This window comes from Arachis stenosperma, chromosome 4, assembly GCF_014773155.1.
Source record: "Arachis stenosperma cultivar V10309 chromosome 4, arast.V10309.gnm1.PFL2, whole genome shotgun sequence".
In the NCBI taxonomy this organism is placed as follows: domain Eukaryota; kingdom Viridiplantae; phylum Streptophyta; class Magnoliopsida; order Fabales; family Fabaceae; genus Arachis; species Arachis stenosperma.
In genome coordinates, this window is record NC_080380.1 from 146,340,202 (window position 1) to 146,359,591 (window position 19,390).

Sequence of the window (19,390 nt, forward strand, 5' to 3'; positions counted from 1 at the left end):
GAATCCAGTGATAACTCTTCTGAAAATGAGTTTGTGTTGTTTGTAAAAAAATTCAGGAAAATGGCAAAGCTCAAAGGCAAAGGCGGCAGCTCAAGGAGGATAAAGAAAGATCTTAGCAAAGTAACCTGTTTCAATTGCAAGGAAATGGGGCATTTCAAATCTGATTGTCCCAAGTTGAAGAAGGAAGAAAAGCCGAGAAAAGGAAAGAAAAAAGGACTAATGGCTTCATGGGAAGAGTTGGAAAATGACTCAGATGATGATGATGAAAAATCAGAAACCAAGTCCCAACAGTGCCTTATGGCAGATCATGTAAATCAGGTGTGCCTAGCATCCAAAAGGAAAGAGAACATGTGGTACATGGATAGTGGATGCTCTAGGCATATGACCGGAAAGACAACCTTCTTCATAAAGCTTGATGAATATGATGGAGAATTTGTCACATTCGGTGATGATGCAAAAGGAAAAATAGTAGCTGTTGGGAAAGTGGGTAAAAATCTCTCATCTTGTATAAATGATGTCCTTCTTGTACATGGATTGAAACATAACTTGCTTAGTGTTAGTCAATTGTGTGATTTGGGTTTTGAAGTTATTTTTAAGAAACTTGTTTGCTTAGTGGTTTGTGAGAAAACTGGAGATGTTCTATTTGAAGCTAAAAGATGTAATAATGTGTATGGATTAACTCTTGAGGATTTAAAGGAACAAAATGTAACATGCTTTACCTCTCTTGAATCTGAAAAATGGCTTTGGCATAGAAAGTTGGGTCATGCTAGTATGTACCAAATTTCTAAGCTAGTCAAAAAGAATTTGGTTAGAGGAATTCCAAATATTAAGTTTGACAAGGATCTTACTTGTGATGCATGTCAATTGGGCAAGCAAGTAAAATCCTCTTTTAAATCAAAAGATGGAATCTCAACCAAAAGGCCATTAGAAATGTTGCATATTGATCTTTTTGGTCCTACTAGAACTCAAAGTTTGGGAGGTAAACACTATGGTCTTGTGGTGGTAGATGATTACTCTATATTTGGTTGGGTACTTTTCCTTGCTCATAAGAATGATGCATTTTATGCCTTCTCCACCCTTTGTAAGAAAATTCAAAATGAAAAGGATTTGAAAATTGCCCATTTGAGAAGTGATCACGGAAGAGAATTTGAAAATCAAGATTTTGAAAAATTATGTGATGACTTAGGGATTTCTCATAATTTTTCATGCCCTAGAACCCCCCAACAAAATGGGGTGGTTGAAAGAAGGAATCGAAGCCTTCAAGAAATGACTAGGGCCATGCTATGTGAGAATGAAATTCCCAAATTTTTATGGGCTGAAGCTGTAAACACAGCATGTTATATTTTGAATAGAACAATCATTAGAAAAGGGTTAAAGAAAACTCCTTATGAGCTATGGAAAGGAACCCCTCCAAATCTTAAGTACTTTCATGTTTTTGGATGTAAATGCTTTGTACTTAACAATAAAGAAAACATTGGAAAATTTGATCCAAAATCATATGAAGGAATGTTTGTTGGATACTCCACCACAAGCAAGGCTTATAGAATTTATCTCAAAGAGCATAGGACCATAGAGGAATCCATACACGTTACTTTTTGTGATTCTAACTTAATTCCCAGTACTGTAAAGGATAATGAATCAGATTATGAAGAAGATGGAACAAATAAAGAAAATCCCAAATTTGTGCAAAATGAAGAATCTGTCAGCCCAGTTTTGTCTCGTCAGATCGAAGGAGAAACTTCCATTTTGTCTCCTGAGCAGGCACGAGCAACTGAAACAGTGAGACCACCAGAAGATCATCAAAGCTCAACACCTGTCCGAAAGCCTAGAGAATGGAAATCCATGAGGGGTTATCCTCATAACTTCATCATTGGTGATCCTTCTCAAGGTATAACCACAAGATCCTCCACCAAAAGGCAAACCGAACCTAGCAATTTTGCTCTCTTGTCACAAATGGAGCCTAACAATGTCAAACAAGCTCTTGAAGATCCATCATGGGTCAAGGCCATGCAAGAGGAACTAGCTCAATTTGACAAGAATGAGGTTTGGACATTAGTACCTCATCCGGATGGTAAAAAGGTAACGGGTACTAAGTGGGTATTTAAAAATAAACTTGGTGAGGATGGACAAGTTGTTCGTAACAAGGCTAGATTAGTGGCCCAAGGTTACGATCAAGAAGAGGGAATTGATTTTGATGAGTCTTTTGCTCCGGTAGCTAGAATGGAAGCAATTAGGTTGCTTCTTGCCTATGCTGCCCATAAGGGTTTTAAAATGTTTCAAATGGATGTTAAATGTGCTTTTCTTAATGGCTTTATTGATAGAGAAGTGTATGTGGCTCAACCCCCCGGTTTTGAACATAAAGATTTTCCTAATCATGTTTTTAAACTTTCAAAGGCTCTTTATGGCCTTAGACAAGCTCCTAGAGCTTGGTATGAAAGGCTTAGTGCCTTCTTATTAGAAAATCATTTTCAAAGGGGAACCACCGACACTACTTTGTTCATTAAAGTTTCTAATGATGATATCCTTCTTGTTCAAGTTTATGTGGATGATATTGTGTTTGGATCGGCCAATGAAACCTTGTGTGAAGAGTTTGGAAAACTCATGACCAGTGAATTTGAAATGAGTTTAATGGGAGAGCTAACTTTCTTTCTTGGCCTCCAAATTAAACAAACTCCTAGTGGTACTTTTATTCACCAAGGCAAGTATGCAAAAGAATTGATAAAGAAATTTGGCTTAGAAAATTCCAAACCAATGGGAACACCAATGCATCCTAGTACTAAACTTGATAAGGATGATGATGGCCTAGATGTGGATGAGACACGGTATAGAGGAATGATTGGTTCACTAATGTATCTTACATCCTCTAGACCGGATATTGTTCAAAGTGTGGGTGTATGTTCAAGATTTCAATCTCACCCAAAAGAATCCCATTTAACGGCTGTTAAACGCATCATTAGGTACATTAAGGGAACATGTGATTATGGTTTATGGTATCCAAAATCTGATGATTTTTGTGCAGTAGGGTTTTGTGATGCAGATTATGCGGGAGATCGAGTGGATAGAAGGAGCACTTCGGGCATGTGTTGCTTCCTTGGAAGCTCACTCAACATGTGGTCAAGCAAGAAACAAGCCACAGTGGCTCTATCCACAGCTGAAGCTGAATATATATCCTCATCTGCTTGTTGTTCGCAATTAATTTGGTTAAAAACTCAATTGGAAGATTACAAATTAAAGATCAATAGCATACCCTTATTTTGTGATAACATGAGTGCAATAAATATTTCAAAAAATCCTGTTTTGCACTCAAGAACAAAGCACATTGAAATTAAATATCATTTCATTAGAGAACATGTGCAAAAGGGTACTATTGATATTCAATTTGTAAAATCTGAAGAACAACTTGATGATATTTTTACAAAACCCCTTTGTGAAGATAGATTCTGTTTGTTAAGGAAAAGTTTGGGAATGATAGAATTAAGTTCTGTTGAAAATTTGTGAACTTTTTGATTCTGTTTGGTTTTGTCTCGTAGGAAAGCAGGAGACAAATTTCAGGATGTGTTGAACGGGCCATGATACAGGGGGAGACTGAACTGAAGTTAATTATTTTGGGCCCCACCAAATCTCTTTGACATCACTCTGACCCGTTCCTCATTTTTTTGGAAGTTGTCAAATCAAATCTTTATCCTTTCCTTATCCCTTGATTCTAGGAACTATTTTCACTTGTCTTGAATTAGTATGGACTGCATTGTTTTGCAGACCTATTTTGCTCTATTTTATGCTCTGATATGGCTCTATTTTGAGCACTTTAGATTGATTTCAAGTTGAGCTTTGATTGTCATGTGCTCAAATGCATGTGTGCTGACTGGACCATTATGTTTTGGTGAAAAATAAATATTCTGCCTTTGGTATGTTGTTTTCATTTATTTTGCAGTGCCCCTTGATGTCAAAAGGGGGAGAAATGGTGTTGAAAATTGAAATTGAGAAAGAAAGTGCTGAAAAGTGAATTTAACAAAACAGGGATGAAATTCTTGTTTGGAAGGATTTATGATCTCTCTCGTTTTAAGTTTCAATATTTTGTTATGATTATGTGTTTGATGTTAATAATGCATCTGATTGATGCTTGCTATTTTGGATTGATGCTTGCTGTTTGATGCTTGCTGTTTTGAGTTGATACTTGATGCTTTAATTTTATCTTGGTAAAATGTTTATTGTGTTGATGATATAATTTACTTACCTTAATAAAATGATTGCTGAATTTTTTTTTGCAGTTCCTTTAAAATGTGTAATGTATTAAAGCTGCCTTGTTTTGTTACTCAAATATTTTTCATCATGGCATTTTGCTCTGATATCCTAAACAAGAAAATGTTTGAAAAATATTTGGATATTTTTTTGTATGAAAAAGTTTGAGCAGAAAATCAATTATGATAACAAATGAGTTTTGATTATCACCAAACTCTGCTCATAAATCAAGCATTCAACATTCTCAAATAAATATGTTGAATAACATTGTTATTTTTGGAGCTTGATTAAAATGTTACAGGTTTATGCTTCCCTTGGTAAAAGTAGCACATATTAAGGGGGAGCCATGTGACATTTTGAAAGGGAAGAAATTCAATTCTCAAAGGGAGTACTTGTACTCTATTCTTTAATTTCTTTCCATTTCAATTTTAATAATGTTTGTCATCAAGGGGGAGATTGATGAGTTTGGAAAACTCCAAATTAATTTTTGTGATGAACAAACATTATTAAAAAATATTTAATTGCAAAATTATTAGTTCAATCTTCATAAATTATATGCTAACTAATAATTTTGTAATGCAGGATATTAATTGGGCCAAAAATAAAAAACATGCAGCAAGCCCAGTTTGATTAAAGATTATTCAGCATTAATACAAATAGTTTTTGTTAAAGCTGATTTGGTTTGGGCCAGTCTTATACTTGCAAGCCCAAAAAATGTATTGTTGGTGTATAACCAACTTGTGTGATCCGAATCCAATATGCATCAGGAAAGCAAATGCTTTTATTTGGGCCAAGAATAATTCTTATTGCAACCAAGCCCAAAATTATTAATGCTTCCATGCATTACCCGAATCCATGAAGCTTCCAACGGATTCCATTGCTTGCTAAGAATGGATTTCAAATTTAATATGCTAGCTTTGGAACTATGAGAGAGAAATTGACTTTGATTTGATGGGAATCATTATGATTATACACTACTCAAAGCAAAGGGAAGTAAAAGCAACTCATTTTGATTAATTTATTCAAACTCACTTTATTGCTTTTCTTCATCCTCTCTCTTCTCTCTCATCTCTTTCCTCCTCTCTTCGGTTAATACACAGGAAACAATGACTTCCATGAAAGCAATATGGAGCTACCAAAGCAAGGAGAGGACAAGCTACAAGTCCATCACAATGATGGCAAGAAAACAAAAAGTATGTAGTGGCTGAGATAATCACCAAATATGGTTAGATTTGGTGAGGTAATCTCGGATCCTCCATACCCAAAAAGAAAGAAGAAGATTCGGCCAGTAGGGAAGATCCTTGGAGGCATGGCTTGTCTTTGATTCTGTTCAACCACCACAGGGAGTAGCTAGAGTGGCGAAGTGATGGTTGAAGGCAGAGATTGAAGCAGATGAAGTCATCGTCATCATGAAGCATCAAGGGCCAGAAATCCATCTTGGAGAGGAAGCCAAGGATGGAGCGCTCGGATTGATGAAGAGTGATGACCAAGGAAGGACTAGAGGTATTTGCATGTTGGTTTTTGCATGAGTTACCTCTTCTCTCTGTGTGGCCGAACCGGTTTTTGTTGAAGGAAAAGAAGCTGAGCTCGGGTTTGTGTTTCAACTGTGAAGGCTTCACTTCTCTATAAAAGAAGTGAACAGTCATGGTTTGATTCAAGGAGTAAGATTTGAGAGTGCAAGGCACAGAGTTCTCAGAGCTACCTAAGCTAGCAGTTCTCTTCTCCTTCAATGTTTTCTGTTTAGTATTTTTCTGTTTAATTTTGTCATGTCTTGAGTCTCATGGAAAAAGGCAAACAGTGAGGTTTGTATGAAAAAGCCATAGAGCGGAAAAAGGCAGAGAGTGCAAAATTAAAAGAAAAAGCCATAGATGTCTTAGAGTTCCTTTGTACATCTGTGTTGTGTTTCATGATTCTGTGGGAATCCCCTTGTAAGTTGGGTTAGCACTTTACAAATTGTAATCTGGGTGATTATAGTGAAATTCCATCATTGTTGTGATGGAGACTGGATGTAGGCTGCACTGCACTTAGCAGCTGAACCAGGATATATCTGGGTGTTCTCTTCTCTCTCTCATCCTACTTCAATTTTGTTTTTACTGTTCAAAATGCAACATCAAAAATGTCTCGTGTCAAATGACGAGACAAAATGAAAATGTCTCGTGCCTAGGGACGAGCTAAAAACAGAAAAGCTTTCTCTAAGTCCAGCAAGTATCAGCAAGCAAAAAAGGGCTAAGATTCAACCCCCCTTCTCTTAGCCACTGAAACCATCAAAGATATAACAACAAGAAATTAAAAGGGAAAACTAAATCAAAACCAGAATTAAAAGTTGGATATAAGAGAATTAAACCTAAACTACCCTAAATTCTAGAGAGAAGGGAGAGATTCTCTCTCTAGAATTCTACCTACAACATATTGGAAAATTATCCTATGAGTCTCCCCACCCCCCACAATCCCTTGCCATCCTTGGGTTCAAAAGCATCAGAAATGAGTTAGATTTGGGCCTCCTTCAGCTCAGAAATCGCCCCAGCGTTTTGCCTTTAAGTTTGTCACGTGCTGCTTGTCACGCGTACGCATGGGCCACGCGTACGTATCACTAGCACTTTTCCTGGTCACGCGTGCACGTGGGGTGACGCGTGCGCGTCGCTTGCGAATTTTCATCTCACGCGTATGCGTGGTTGATGCGTGTGTGTGGCCTTCAGTTAGGCAAATCCTCATTTCTTCATGAATTTTCCATTTTTGCATGCTTTTTCTTTATTCCTTCAACCCAATCTTTGTCTTCTAATCCTGAGATCACTTAACAAACATATCAAGACATCGAATAGAATTAAAATGAATTAAAATTAGAAATTTTAAGGCCTAAAAATCATGTTTTCACTCTTAAGCACAAATTAGGAGCAATTCACAAAACCATGTTATTTCATTGAATAAATGTGAAAAAAGTTGATAAAATTCCCTAAATTCAACACAAGATAAACCACAAAATTGGGGTTTATCAGTGAAGTTGTTGGTGCAGAAGGTGAGAATGGTATTGAAGGAAAACAAACAGAAATTCAAACAGAAGTTGTTGCTGAAGGGGGTTAAAGAGTTGAACAAGAACCTGGAACTCAGGTAATAATAATAATAAAAATACTAATCAAAATTAAAGTTTGATTTAATCAATTTAGCTTGACTTGTGTCCCCTAAATAATTGTTGGGAGTTTGAATTTTTTTTATATATGTAATAATTTATTGATTAATAACAAAATCGTAAACAAAATTTAAGTCTATGATGGATTAATCTTTATTCTACTGGACTAAAAAAAATCATAAAAGAAAAAATATTGAATTGTTGTGGAGTAGATTAATCTTTAAAAACAAATCCATTTTCTTGTTCCTTGAGATTATATGTTTTTGGTTTTATGTTATGATTCTGGATAGTGTCCTCATCCATATAATGACACTTTATATTGTCACAAGTCCTTTATCGTTATTATTATTAGCATTATGGATGTTATTGTTGTTATTACTATCACAAGCTGCAAAGACTACAAAGAATGCCAAGAAAGGACTTTTGAGGACTAAAAGTGAGAGGCGCAACAAACTCCCTATCAAGAGGACAACTGCATCTACTGCTGTTACTGCTGCGACTGTTCCACATCCAACTGAGATTTCAAGAGAGACTATTCAGGGAGCTAGTGCAACAACCTCTGGAAATTGGCCTCCTTCTTGAAGTTTGTTCCAACTCTAGGATTCAACCCACCGAGAAAAAATGTCTAGCTAGCACAATGTGTAGTCGCCTTTTGAGTTCATGCCATTGTGGTTGAATGCTATGGTTAAACAATTATATATTTTTTGTAATGTAACTTTTGAAACCTGCATGCATCGCTTTTGATGTTGTTATGGCCTATGATGTTTTGGGTTGTGATAGTATATTATACACAATGTGCTTTAGCACAAACAACACTTGTTTCATGCTCTGAAAAATGGTATGTTATGTTAAATTAAATTCATATTTAGCTTCATTACTTGTTTTGATTTATCTCTTTTTTGGTTTAATTGATCACAATTTTAGCAGAACAAGTGCAGCATCAAGAATTGAACTCATGCAAAAGTAGTATTTCATTTCATGGCATCTTCATCAAGACATCACATACCACTTAAGAAATTTAAAACTTCATAACATAATCATCATTTATTGACTATAAAACTTAACAAGCTAAAACCTATACACACACCAAAAGTAATTACAAAAACCAGCAGCACCGATTGTCATCATCTTTAAGGTCTTAACATCACTCTCCAAACTTGCCATTCTCCAATTGAACTCATGCAAGAATTCTTGTGGAATGGGTGTTGCACAAACTGGTTCTTCACATCAATCAGCCGAACAAAAAAAATTACAATGAATTTCATACTGCAAAGTAAAAAATACAGGTGAATACAAACTCAAAGTGAAATCATCTTAACATTTTCTTCAGAGCCATAACTTTACCTCATAGTTTGGAAAACTATAAAATGGTCTACCAGGATTCTCTATCGTCGTTGAGTACTTCATCACCATCCGAAGCCAGCAGTTGCATAAAACGACTTTATTACCTCCCCTGTTGCACATTATTTTGCTGCCATAAGGTCCCCCTGTAAAGTTGTTCCTACTTGAGGTACTTTGACTTCTCCCCCCACCATCCATCATTATTCACGCTGACGAGAAAACAAGATGAACTGAAAGATAGCGGAGAGGTTGAAGAAGAGAAGACAACAGCAGAGAGGTCGAAGAAGAGAAAACAAGAATTTGGAGATTAGGGTTTTATAATGGAAGATGGACTAATTTTGGTATTATTAAGCAATATCAGGTACCAATTTGAATCAAATTCAAGTTCGGTACACATCAGCATATAGTTGGAATGCTCACATGGCAGTTCACGCTCCATATCATCAACGTTTAGATGGCAGTTCTCCGAGGGACTAACAGAGATGCACTTTTTCGAATTTCTAGAATTTTATTGGTCATTTTTAAAAGTCAAGGACTAAATTGAGTAGTGATTTGAATTTCAGGAACCATTTTAGGCATTTACTCATTAGAAATATGTATAGAAGTGGCGCGTGGACTACACTACCTTCATGCTGGAGCCAAGCGCTTTATCTTTCGTTGTGACATAAAACCTAGTAACATCCTTTTGGATAGCAATATGATGTCTAAGCTCTCACACTTTGAGCTTTCATTGCAGGGACCACTATCTACTTCCAAGTCAAAACCAATTGCAGTAGATTATGTTGCAGGTAATTAATTGATTGATTTATTCAATTTTATAAGCTTACTTCAAAGAATGTAATAAAATAATTCAAATAATAGTCTCACTTGTAGGTATATTTGGATACTTAGCCTCTGAGTGTTCCCAACGCCTGACTATTACAGAAAAATGTGACGTTTACTCCTTTGGTATGGTTCTACTTGTAATGGTATGCATGGAGGAGAAAGATTTGTTTCTTAACAAGGCCAACATGTTAGGTAACCAATATTTGGAGGGGAAGAGTGAAATCAAATACTTAGAGAAGTTCATTGATGATCAAGTTCAACCATGGAATGTAATAGCCTTTATGCAGGGATTCTCATTTAATTTAATTTAATTCTACAAAATATAGTCATTTTTAACATTTAGTATATACTATCATTAATTTACTGTCTGCGCGCATTGCGCGGGTCTCATTCTAGTTTTTTACTAAAGGATGATTGGTTAATTTTCATCTTTTACTAAATCATTAAAATTGCTGATGTGACATTATTAGTAAAAGAAAGATAATTTATATGTAGAGAAAATTGGTTTATATGTTATAAATAGATACATATTGGATGCCCGTTAGATTTTTATTTATTTATTTATTTATTTTTATCTATTATCTTACATTTTTACATGTTATAAATATCGTTTTGGTTTATATGTTATAAATAGATATGTATTGGTTTTTATGTTATAAATATAGTTTTGGAGTTAAACAAAACTCAAACCTATATGAAGCTGAATTTGCAAATTTTAGTATGAGGGAGATGTTTAATATATTAACTGACTTTTACAAAAATATCTATATTTGCAGTACTGAAAAACGAATGCGTAAATATTTGTTTGCTAAAAGAGGCTAATTTTTTTTAATATTAGATTGTTATTAGTGTTTTTGTTAAAATTACGATATTTTGGTGTAATATAATTATATGAGATAAAAAGAAATTGTCAATAACGATTTTTAATAAGACAAAAAAAAAAAACAGTAAATCATGATTTTATATAGGATAACAAAAATACAAAATCGTTCACGATTTTAATTTTTTAATTTAAAAAATGTAATTTTTAAAATCTTGAATAATAATTTTTTTTGTACCTCACAAGTGTTGTTGTAAATGTTGTCCAGTTTTGGCCTATGGCTGAACTGGGACTTTGTCAATGACTCTCTAGGTCATTTGTTGAGATATGCCCAAGCCTCCTCGTTCACCCTCTTAATCTTGTTCAGATTATCAATGAAATCCTGGAATGTTGTTGATCTGGTACATTCCCAAAGCAGTCCTCTCAACTCAAGGTCATTCTATTGTTTGTTGAAGTTCCTCTAGAGGTGCCAAACATAGAAACGGTGATGAACTCTTGGCATCACCTCCTGGACAGCATGAATTAAACCCTGCAAAACATTGTTGGTACACTGTGTCAGAACCAAAAAGTGATGTACACACTTTTATCGTGCCACAGAACAGTCCCTGAGTTTACATTAATGACCTTAATATAGTCTCTAACTTTCGCATTTTAATACAATTTAGTCCCTTCATTTAGGTGTAAAATGCACGATTCGTCCCTACTGCTATAGCTACATAATTAACTGTGCATATTATCCACAAGCAACCTCATGCATACAAAATCTAGCCATATGTAAAAACCAATATTCCAAGACAGTTCATTATAAATCTAGAGAATCAGTATGTTAAAGGCATATGAAAGGTAACATTACCTTATGCATATCAGAAATAAAGCACTATCTGTTAGTCTTGTAGTCTCCAAGATCAGCATGAAGCAGTTCCAAGAACCATTTCCAAGTGTCCGTATTCTCTATTTCAACTATAGCCCATACAATCACGTAAATGTGATGATTGGCATCCTGTGCCACAGCAGCCAAGATCTGACCTCCAAATTGTGTCTTCAGAAATGCCCCATCAAGCCCAATCAAGTGGTGACAACCTGCCTTGAATCCCATCTTGCAACCATGCAAACAGACGTACATCTTATCAAATATGACATCTCCGTTTAGTTGAGGTTCGACACAGATCTGAACCGTAGATCCAGGATTCGTCTTCAATAAAGTTTCAGCATAGTCCCTTAGCTTTGCATATTGTGCCCTCTCATCCCCATATACTACATTCCTTACATCTGCCAGTGCCCTTGCAATGGAATTTCTATTCAGCATAAGGCCACACTTTGTCCTGAAGTACAAAGTAGCCTCACATTGCTTGAAATTGGGGTATTTTCTTACCTTTTTCACTAATTTACTAGCAACCCAAGCCCTATTAGCAGCCTTGTTGGTGTTCTCCCTTGCACAAGTATGATCGTCGTTAAAAGTTTTGATCTGCCAACATGAGTCATCACAGTCCCTTGAGGCATACATAACCCATGCACACTCTTTCACCTTGCACACAGCCCTGCATCTAATATTGTCATTTTTCTTGAACTTAATTCTCCTCCCCTCTTGGATAGTATACTCTCTTACAGCCTCTCTCAACTCATACTTGGTGTTGAATTTCATCCCCACTTGTAGTTGTAGCTCACCAAATCTTGCACCATTTCTAAAGATTAGGAATTCGTCCGAGTCCTCATCAGATTGCAGCTCATCCTCTAAATTAGGAGAAGTCTTCATCTCCTCTGAGTGCCAAGAATTAGCACCATCAGACTCTGCACCTGGGTCAAGTGTTTCATACACATCAACAATCCCTGGAGTTCTCACAAATCCCAAGTCCACCTCTCCATCTGACACATCATCAACCAATGCATCATCTGGTTGCATTATGTTCTCTTTTGTCTTAGCAGCAGCATATGCACCTCTCTTGACTTCTTTTAGTTTTCTATTTCTCAGTTTGGACATACTTGCATTGTCTTCACTGCTAGAACTGTCTTCTTGGATTGGCTTAAAGGAACTATCCTCTGAACTATCATCATCACTGGAGTCATCATTTACAGTTAAGTCAACATGAAGAGCTTCCTTGCCCTTATTAGCAGACATTCTATATGTTCTAGCAGCTTGAGATCTTGTAATTCTCTTAGGTAAGAACTGAGGTTTGGACTTCATTTTTTATTTGTCTTTTCCTTTTGCTGTGGAGCATGCCTTGGTAGTCTCTCTCAGGCCTCAGCTTGGTTTTCAGGCTTAGGTTGGGCTTTTGAATGGGCTTTTCAGTCAGTTTGGGTTTGGAGATGGATGTTGGGTTGGCTTTGACTTTGGCTTGGGCTTTGATTTAGAATTGGGCTTCAGAATGGGTTTGTCATGAGCCTTAGCAGGATTTGGTTTGGGGGTTGTGTTATCATCAATGGGGTTTGGAATAGTGACAGGGTTGGTTTCAGGGGGGTTGGAATAGGATTATTTTTGGGACTTGGGTTTGTATTTGGGATGGGATTCGGTTCTATAGTTGGGTTTGACGTGTTGCCATCAGCTTTGGGACCCTCACTAGTGTTCTTCTTGCTCACCAAGTCTCCCTCACAAGTATCATCAAGCCATACAACAACTTCCTTCCCTGCAATCACCTCTGGTGGGACACCCCATGCTCAAAATACACATCAACAACTCCATCATTCTTTTGTGCAGCAAAACACATCTCTCTTAACTCACCAGCACATGTAAGAGTCCTCAGTCCACCATCTAAGCTCCTCCCCGGAGACAGCCACCAACACTGAATTATGTTGTCATACCCAAGCTCCTTGTAATAGTTCCTTACAAAGAACACATCCAACGTGTCCTCATCTAAATCTCCTAACCAAGTTCTATTATCTGGTGAGTACACTAATATTCCATCATCATTTTTTTAAATGTTCCCCCATGATGGAACATAATATCCATCAAAGTCTCCATCTGCATTATGCAAAAAACCAAATTCAGGAATCAAACAATCAGATTTCACACATGCAAAAACAAAAATTGACATTCAATCACATTCAAAACACCAGAAACACCCATCAACTAACCCAACCATAATTGCATTAAAACAGAGCATGAAAAAAATTTCTCCACTACCCACATAAACCCTAACAGATAATGAAAAACTTTAAACTTTCATCAACCCAAAATCAAGTTTTCAACAAACACAGACGTTGATGCATATTTTTTTGTTGAAAAGCATTGTTTTTTGCGAGTTCAGACGTACCTTCGTATGCTCCCAATGAACTCCCTCTGCTTCCGTCAACGACAACGATCGCACAAAACTATCACATTCGCAGCGAACTCCACGGAACAAAACGTTTTCAACCTTCAAACCCGTATATAGTGCCCAGAACTCAGGACTTCATGGTGCGTTGTTTTGGTTTTCAGAAGACGAAGAAGAAGATGAAGTGATCATGGGTTATTTGGGTTTTGTTTCTAAACGTATATCAAACGACGTCATTCCATCTTTTAGCGCCAAAAGTGATCCAGCGTGGCATCTCAACGCCATGTCACTGCCGGCGGCAGTCAATTTGGCCGGAGATGTGAGAAGGGACGAACCTAGTGCAATTTTAACAAAGTCGGGGACATAAATAGTGCAATTCGTAAGTCAGGGACTAAATTGGTGCAAATCGTGAATCTCAGGGACTACTTTGGGTTTTAACTCGATTTGTATTGATGTGTTATATATCACACTTGTAAAATATACCCAACGTATTACACAACTTCATCCATGGTATAAAAAAAATGAGTGGCTAAAAGAGATTGAAAGACTAAAGTTAACAAAATGGAGGTGGCAAACCTGCAATTGCCACTACAATTAAAACAACTTTTGACTCAATTATTTGACAAAGCTGAACTTTAACTTTTTTAGCTCAATTATTCGGCACTCTGCCAGGGAAGGAAGTATAGCTAACCTTAGAAGGGCTCTGAGCTTAACATTACAGCATCAAAGTAGAAAGGACTGAATAGTTGCTTCTGCATTCATCTTCACATATAGAAAACCTACATCTTCACATATAGTTGCTTCTACTCCTTGATATTATTATTATTATTTAGATTTGTCTCACATCAGTTGAAACATATGAACAACCTACATGTATGTGCATGTGAACCATGAAAAGGAGGAGATCAGAAAAATTCCTGTTATATTTTGAGATCATAGCTATATTCTATTGACATCATCATCAAAATTTTCTGTATATATAATTCTATCAACTCCATTCTAATTAATTAATTAATATTGTTTCAATAAACTTTGTTACTTTCTATCTGTTATTGCAAACTAAGTTACTGCCTATACAGTACAGAAGGCATTTCAATATCACAAAACACAGCACAAATGGGTTTTCTATCTGGTTTTTCTTGCTGCTTCCAATCTTCTTCTGGTGATAGAGGAACAGGTATCTTCGAAGAACAACCATCATCCATTATAAGTGAACTCTGCCGTCAGTTTTCACTTTCAGAGATGCAATCAGCAACAAATAACTTCCATAATTCTTTTAAAGTTGGAGAAGGCTCCTTTGGCAATGTCTACAAAGGTTATCTGGAAAACAGTTCTACACCAGTTGCCATCAAACGGTGCAAGAAGTATTCAGTTTTTGGTCTTTCTGACTTGAAGAATGAGGTTGTCCTGCTTTCTCAGCTGCAACACCCCAATCTCATCTCCTTAGTTGGATTCTGCATTGAAGGAACCGAGTTGGTTCTTGTATATGATTACATGTCTAATGGTTCCGTTCGTGATCATCTTCATCGTGGGAACATAGATCCACTTACATGGAAGAGGAGGCTTCAAGTTTGCATAGGAGTGGCGCGTGCACTGCACTATCTTCACACAGGAGCCAAGTACACTATTATCCACCGGAACATTAAAACACGTCTCATTCTTTTGGATAGTAATTGGGAACCAAAAGTTTCAAGCCTATTAATATCCAAAAGGGGAGCACTTAGTACTTCAAAGTCATTGACAAGGGTGGAGTCAGATGTGAAGGGAACATTGGGGTATCTTGATCCGGAATATTACAACACAAGTATGTTGACTGAAAAATCAGATGTATTTTCATTCGGCATAGTTCTATTAGAAGTTGTGAGTGCAAAGCCGCCGCCCGAGATTTACGGAGAATACTTTCACTTTCAACGCTTTAGTCAGTCATTGAGGTCATTTGCAAATGAAATTGTTGATCCAATTCTTAAGTCTAAGATTGATCCAGATTGTTGGAAAACATTTGTTGACATCACTATGAGATGTTTGCTTATGGAGGGAAGGGAGAGGCCAGACATGGGAGAAGTGGAGGTGGAACTTGAACATGCACTAAAATTGCAAGAGGAAGCTGATGCCAATAATTAACTGCTATAATAATCCTGGTAAAAAACATGATTTCCTTAGTTGAGTGGTTTGTCGAATTTGCAGAAGATATGTTTGGCAGATGTAGTTCTAAAATCAATCACTTGTTTCAATCCCATTGTCACTGAAGTGGCTGTTCATGTAGCAGATTAAGAAACAGAAAAAAGAGTTGAAGTTTGTGCTTATGTTAGTTTCATGTAACTGTCTGTGCTCTTATCTTATCCCATAATTTAATTTTTTCCAAGTAAATCCTTGCAAATATAGACCAATGAAGATTTAAGGTAAAAGTTACTTGGGTATTTATGTCTAAGGAAAACAGCAACAGTTTAAGTGGATTTTGAAAAAGTAAATAAATAAATAAAAATGTAATACAAGAAACTTGTAATTCAGAAGGTCCTGTTCCATTCTCATTTTTGACTAGGAGAGTTCATCATGACAAGGTCACACCCAACCCATAATAAGTGAAGAAAATGACAGTAGCACAATTGCAGTAAATCCAGGGAATCATAATGGAATTGGAAACCAAACAAAAGAACTCAACTTTTTAGCTCTCTTATTATATGAGAATCTAAGGAGATAAGAACTACCTTAAAAGAACCATTGAGATGGAGTAGTAGATTACTGATTACAACAATTGAGAAAGTTCTGAAATTTTGTCTCTGCTTTCATCTTCAGCAGATCAGTACTCAGGTACTTGACTTTTCCTATTTAAAAAAAAAGGGGTAACTTTTGATATTGGTTCACAAATTTTGGTCTTTGCTTCAGAATTCATTTCATATAGGTGAATAGCTGTGAAAATCGGGATAAAATGTCAGTAGGATCTTGTTTTGTGTTTGATAGCCAAACAGGTATCTCAAATTGGAATCATGCTTCCCAAGTGTATAAGCTTTCCTGTTTCAAAGAAGACAAGCTCATCCAATAAGCACTGTCCAACGGTTATAGAATTGTTATGCCATCAATTTTCCCTGGAAGATCTTAAAAGATCAACCGACAACTTCAACCAGAAATTAATAGTTGGAAAAGGAGGTTTTAGCACTGTATACAAAGGATGTCTCAAAGCTCAAGTGTTGCAACTCCAACCAGCATTTCCTTGAGTTCATGGAGGAAATTGAGTTGCTATGCCAGCTTCATCATCCTAATTTGATCTCTCTTGTAGGATTTTGCAACCATGAAAAGAAAAGATTATTGTGTATGAGTTCATGTGCAATGGCTCTCTTCATGATCACCTATACAATAGGGACAAAAAAGCGCTATGATGGCAGAAAAGGCTAGAGATATGTATAGGAATCGCTCGTGGACTACACTACCTTCATGCTGGAGCCAAGCACTCTATCTTTCATTGTGACATAAAACCTAGTAACATCCTTTTGGATAGCAATATGGTGCCTAAGCTCTCAGACTTTGGGCTTTCGTTGCTGGGACCACTATCAACTTCCAAGCCAAAACCAATTGCAGTAGACTATGTTGCAGGTAATTGATTTATTTATTCAATTTTATAAGCTTACTTAAAAGAATGTAATTAAATAATTCAAATAATAATCTCACTTGTAGGTACATTTGGATACTTAGCCCCTGAGTGTTTCCAACGCCTGACTGTTACAGATAAATGTGACGTTTACTCCTTTGGTATGGTTCTACTTGTAATGGTATGCATGAAGGAGAAGGATTTGTTTCTTAACACGGCCAACATGTTAGGTAACCAACATTTGGAGGGGAAGAGTGAAATCAAATACTTAGAGAAGTTCATTGATGATCAAGTTCAACCATGGAATGTAATAGCCTTTATGCAGCGATTCCCAATCGAAGAGATCATTGATCCAACCCTCAGGGGAAAGATTGCACCAGAGTGCTGGGAAGTATTCATGGATGTTACACAAAGATGCTTGAAGCATGAACCTGATGAAAGACCAACAATGGGGGAAGTAGAAGTGTTGCTTGAGCATGCTTTGTTATTGCAGGCACAAGCAGATATCAAAAAGAACAATGCTTGCTATTCCTTATCATCCACCACCATTATAAACTTAAGTGAAGTCATTTGTATGCATGATATTCATTTAGAAGAGGTGATATTTCATCAGTTTACTCTAGCCGATCTTAGGCGAACAACCTTCGACTTTGAACGCAGAGTCATCGGTAGAGGGAGCTTTGGTACAGCATACAGAGGTCGTATCTTACTAAATGGAGCTACTTATCATTCAATTGCAATTAAGAAGTTGGATTGGTTATCTATATGTGATAGTGATATACAGTGGAATTTAAAAGATATTGAGAATATTTCCCAACTTCGCCATCCGAATTTGGTCTCTCTTTTTGGATTCTGTGATGAACTTGATGAGAAGATTCTTGTATACATGTATATTCCCAATGGATCTCTCCATTATCACTTAAATTGGAATGAAGAAGCTCTAACATGGAAGAAAAGACTAGAAATATGCATTGGAGTAGCAGAAGGATTGAGCTACCTTCACACAGCATCAATTTTTCACCATAACATAAAACTCAGCAACATCCTTTTGGATTATGATATGGTGCCCAAACTCTCAGATTTTGGGCTCCCATTGTCCAAGAAAATTCATGCAGGTGACTTTTTATTTTCATTTTTATCTTGGCAAAGCAAAAATACTTATTTAATCATTTGTTGTTGTTAACCAGTCACCAATTCTGTGGCTTATTACAGAAGATTATACTGCTCCGGAGTTGTTACAAGGACATGATTTCACAGATAAATGTGATGTTTATTCCTTTGGTATAATTCTCTTAAAAATGGTACTAACAAACAAGCTACCAATTGTTGAAGGGGTTATTTATCTCAATCTAAAGGGAAAGATTGCACCACAGTGTTGGGAAGTATTCTTGAATGAAGTGATAGCTCAACTTCAACATGCCCTGGCACTGCAAGAGGAGGCAGATTCCAACACAAATGGTGATTATAACTTGTTATCTGTGACCTTTGATCATCCGGTTGGAGGAAGCATATATTATTCAGAACATTGCAAGTGTGAGAAGAGGTTGAGAATTGAAAAAGAATTTTAAAAGCTAAATATTATATGAATAGCCTGTAATAGTGTGAACTGCTTATATGGTCTATATACTTTTTGGTACTTCTTTAATTAGATCTTTATGTATAACTAGATGGTAAAATATTTCTTCTTTCACCTCTCACAGAAGAACACCCTTCTTTGATCTTTCAGGATTTAAGAAAAACGTTTTCGACATTCATTTTGTTTTGTTTGAAAGAACAATAAACACGAAATGTAAATATATAGAGAGGTAAAAGAAAAATTATGGCAAGTATAAAACTATCTTTTTAATTATTTTCTAATTTTTAAGAGAGTAGAATTTTAAATATATCTTTATTTTTGATTACTAAATTGAAAAAGAATAATCAAAATTTTCTTTATTTAGAAAGAAATTAAGAATATAGTAAAAGAGGTGAGGATTTTAAGCAAAAAAATCAATATCATTTAAATATTTTTATTCTTGTGGTCAAAGTTATAGACTTAGTAAACGCCTAGATCTGAGAGATAACACCAGCCATGGTAAATTTATCCGCAGCAATCAAGGTAGGAGCTGTATGAAGCTTTATTTCTGCCACCACCTTCAGGTTCTTTTCCATTTTCACAGGTTATTTATTCATCAAATGAAGTTCATTTATGTTAAATCTTTTTAACCATT

At 36.2% G+C, this 19,390-nt stretch overlaps 1 protein-coding gene and 1 pseudogene across 1 annotated transcript; both read left to right on the forward strand.

The window, feature by feature from the left end:
* The first annotated feature begins 14,246 nt into the window (after positions 1–14,246).
* LOC130975849 (receptor-like protein kinase FERONIA) lies at positions 14,247–15,718 on the forward strand. Its single transcript, XM_057900577.1, has one exon. It carries the CDS (start codon positions 14,714–14,716, stop codon positions 15,716–15,718), a length of 1,005 nt encoding a protein of 334 aa, XP_057756560.1. The 5' UTR covers positions 14,247–14,713.
* Positions 15,719–16,581: 863 nt separating this feature from the next.
* LOC130975850 (putative receptor-like protein kinase At5g39000) lies at positions 16,582–18,748 on the forward strand (annotated as a pseudogene).
* The last annotated feature ends 642 nt before the right edge of the window (positions 18,749–19,390 follow it).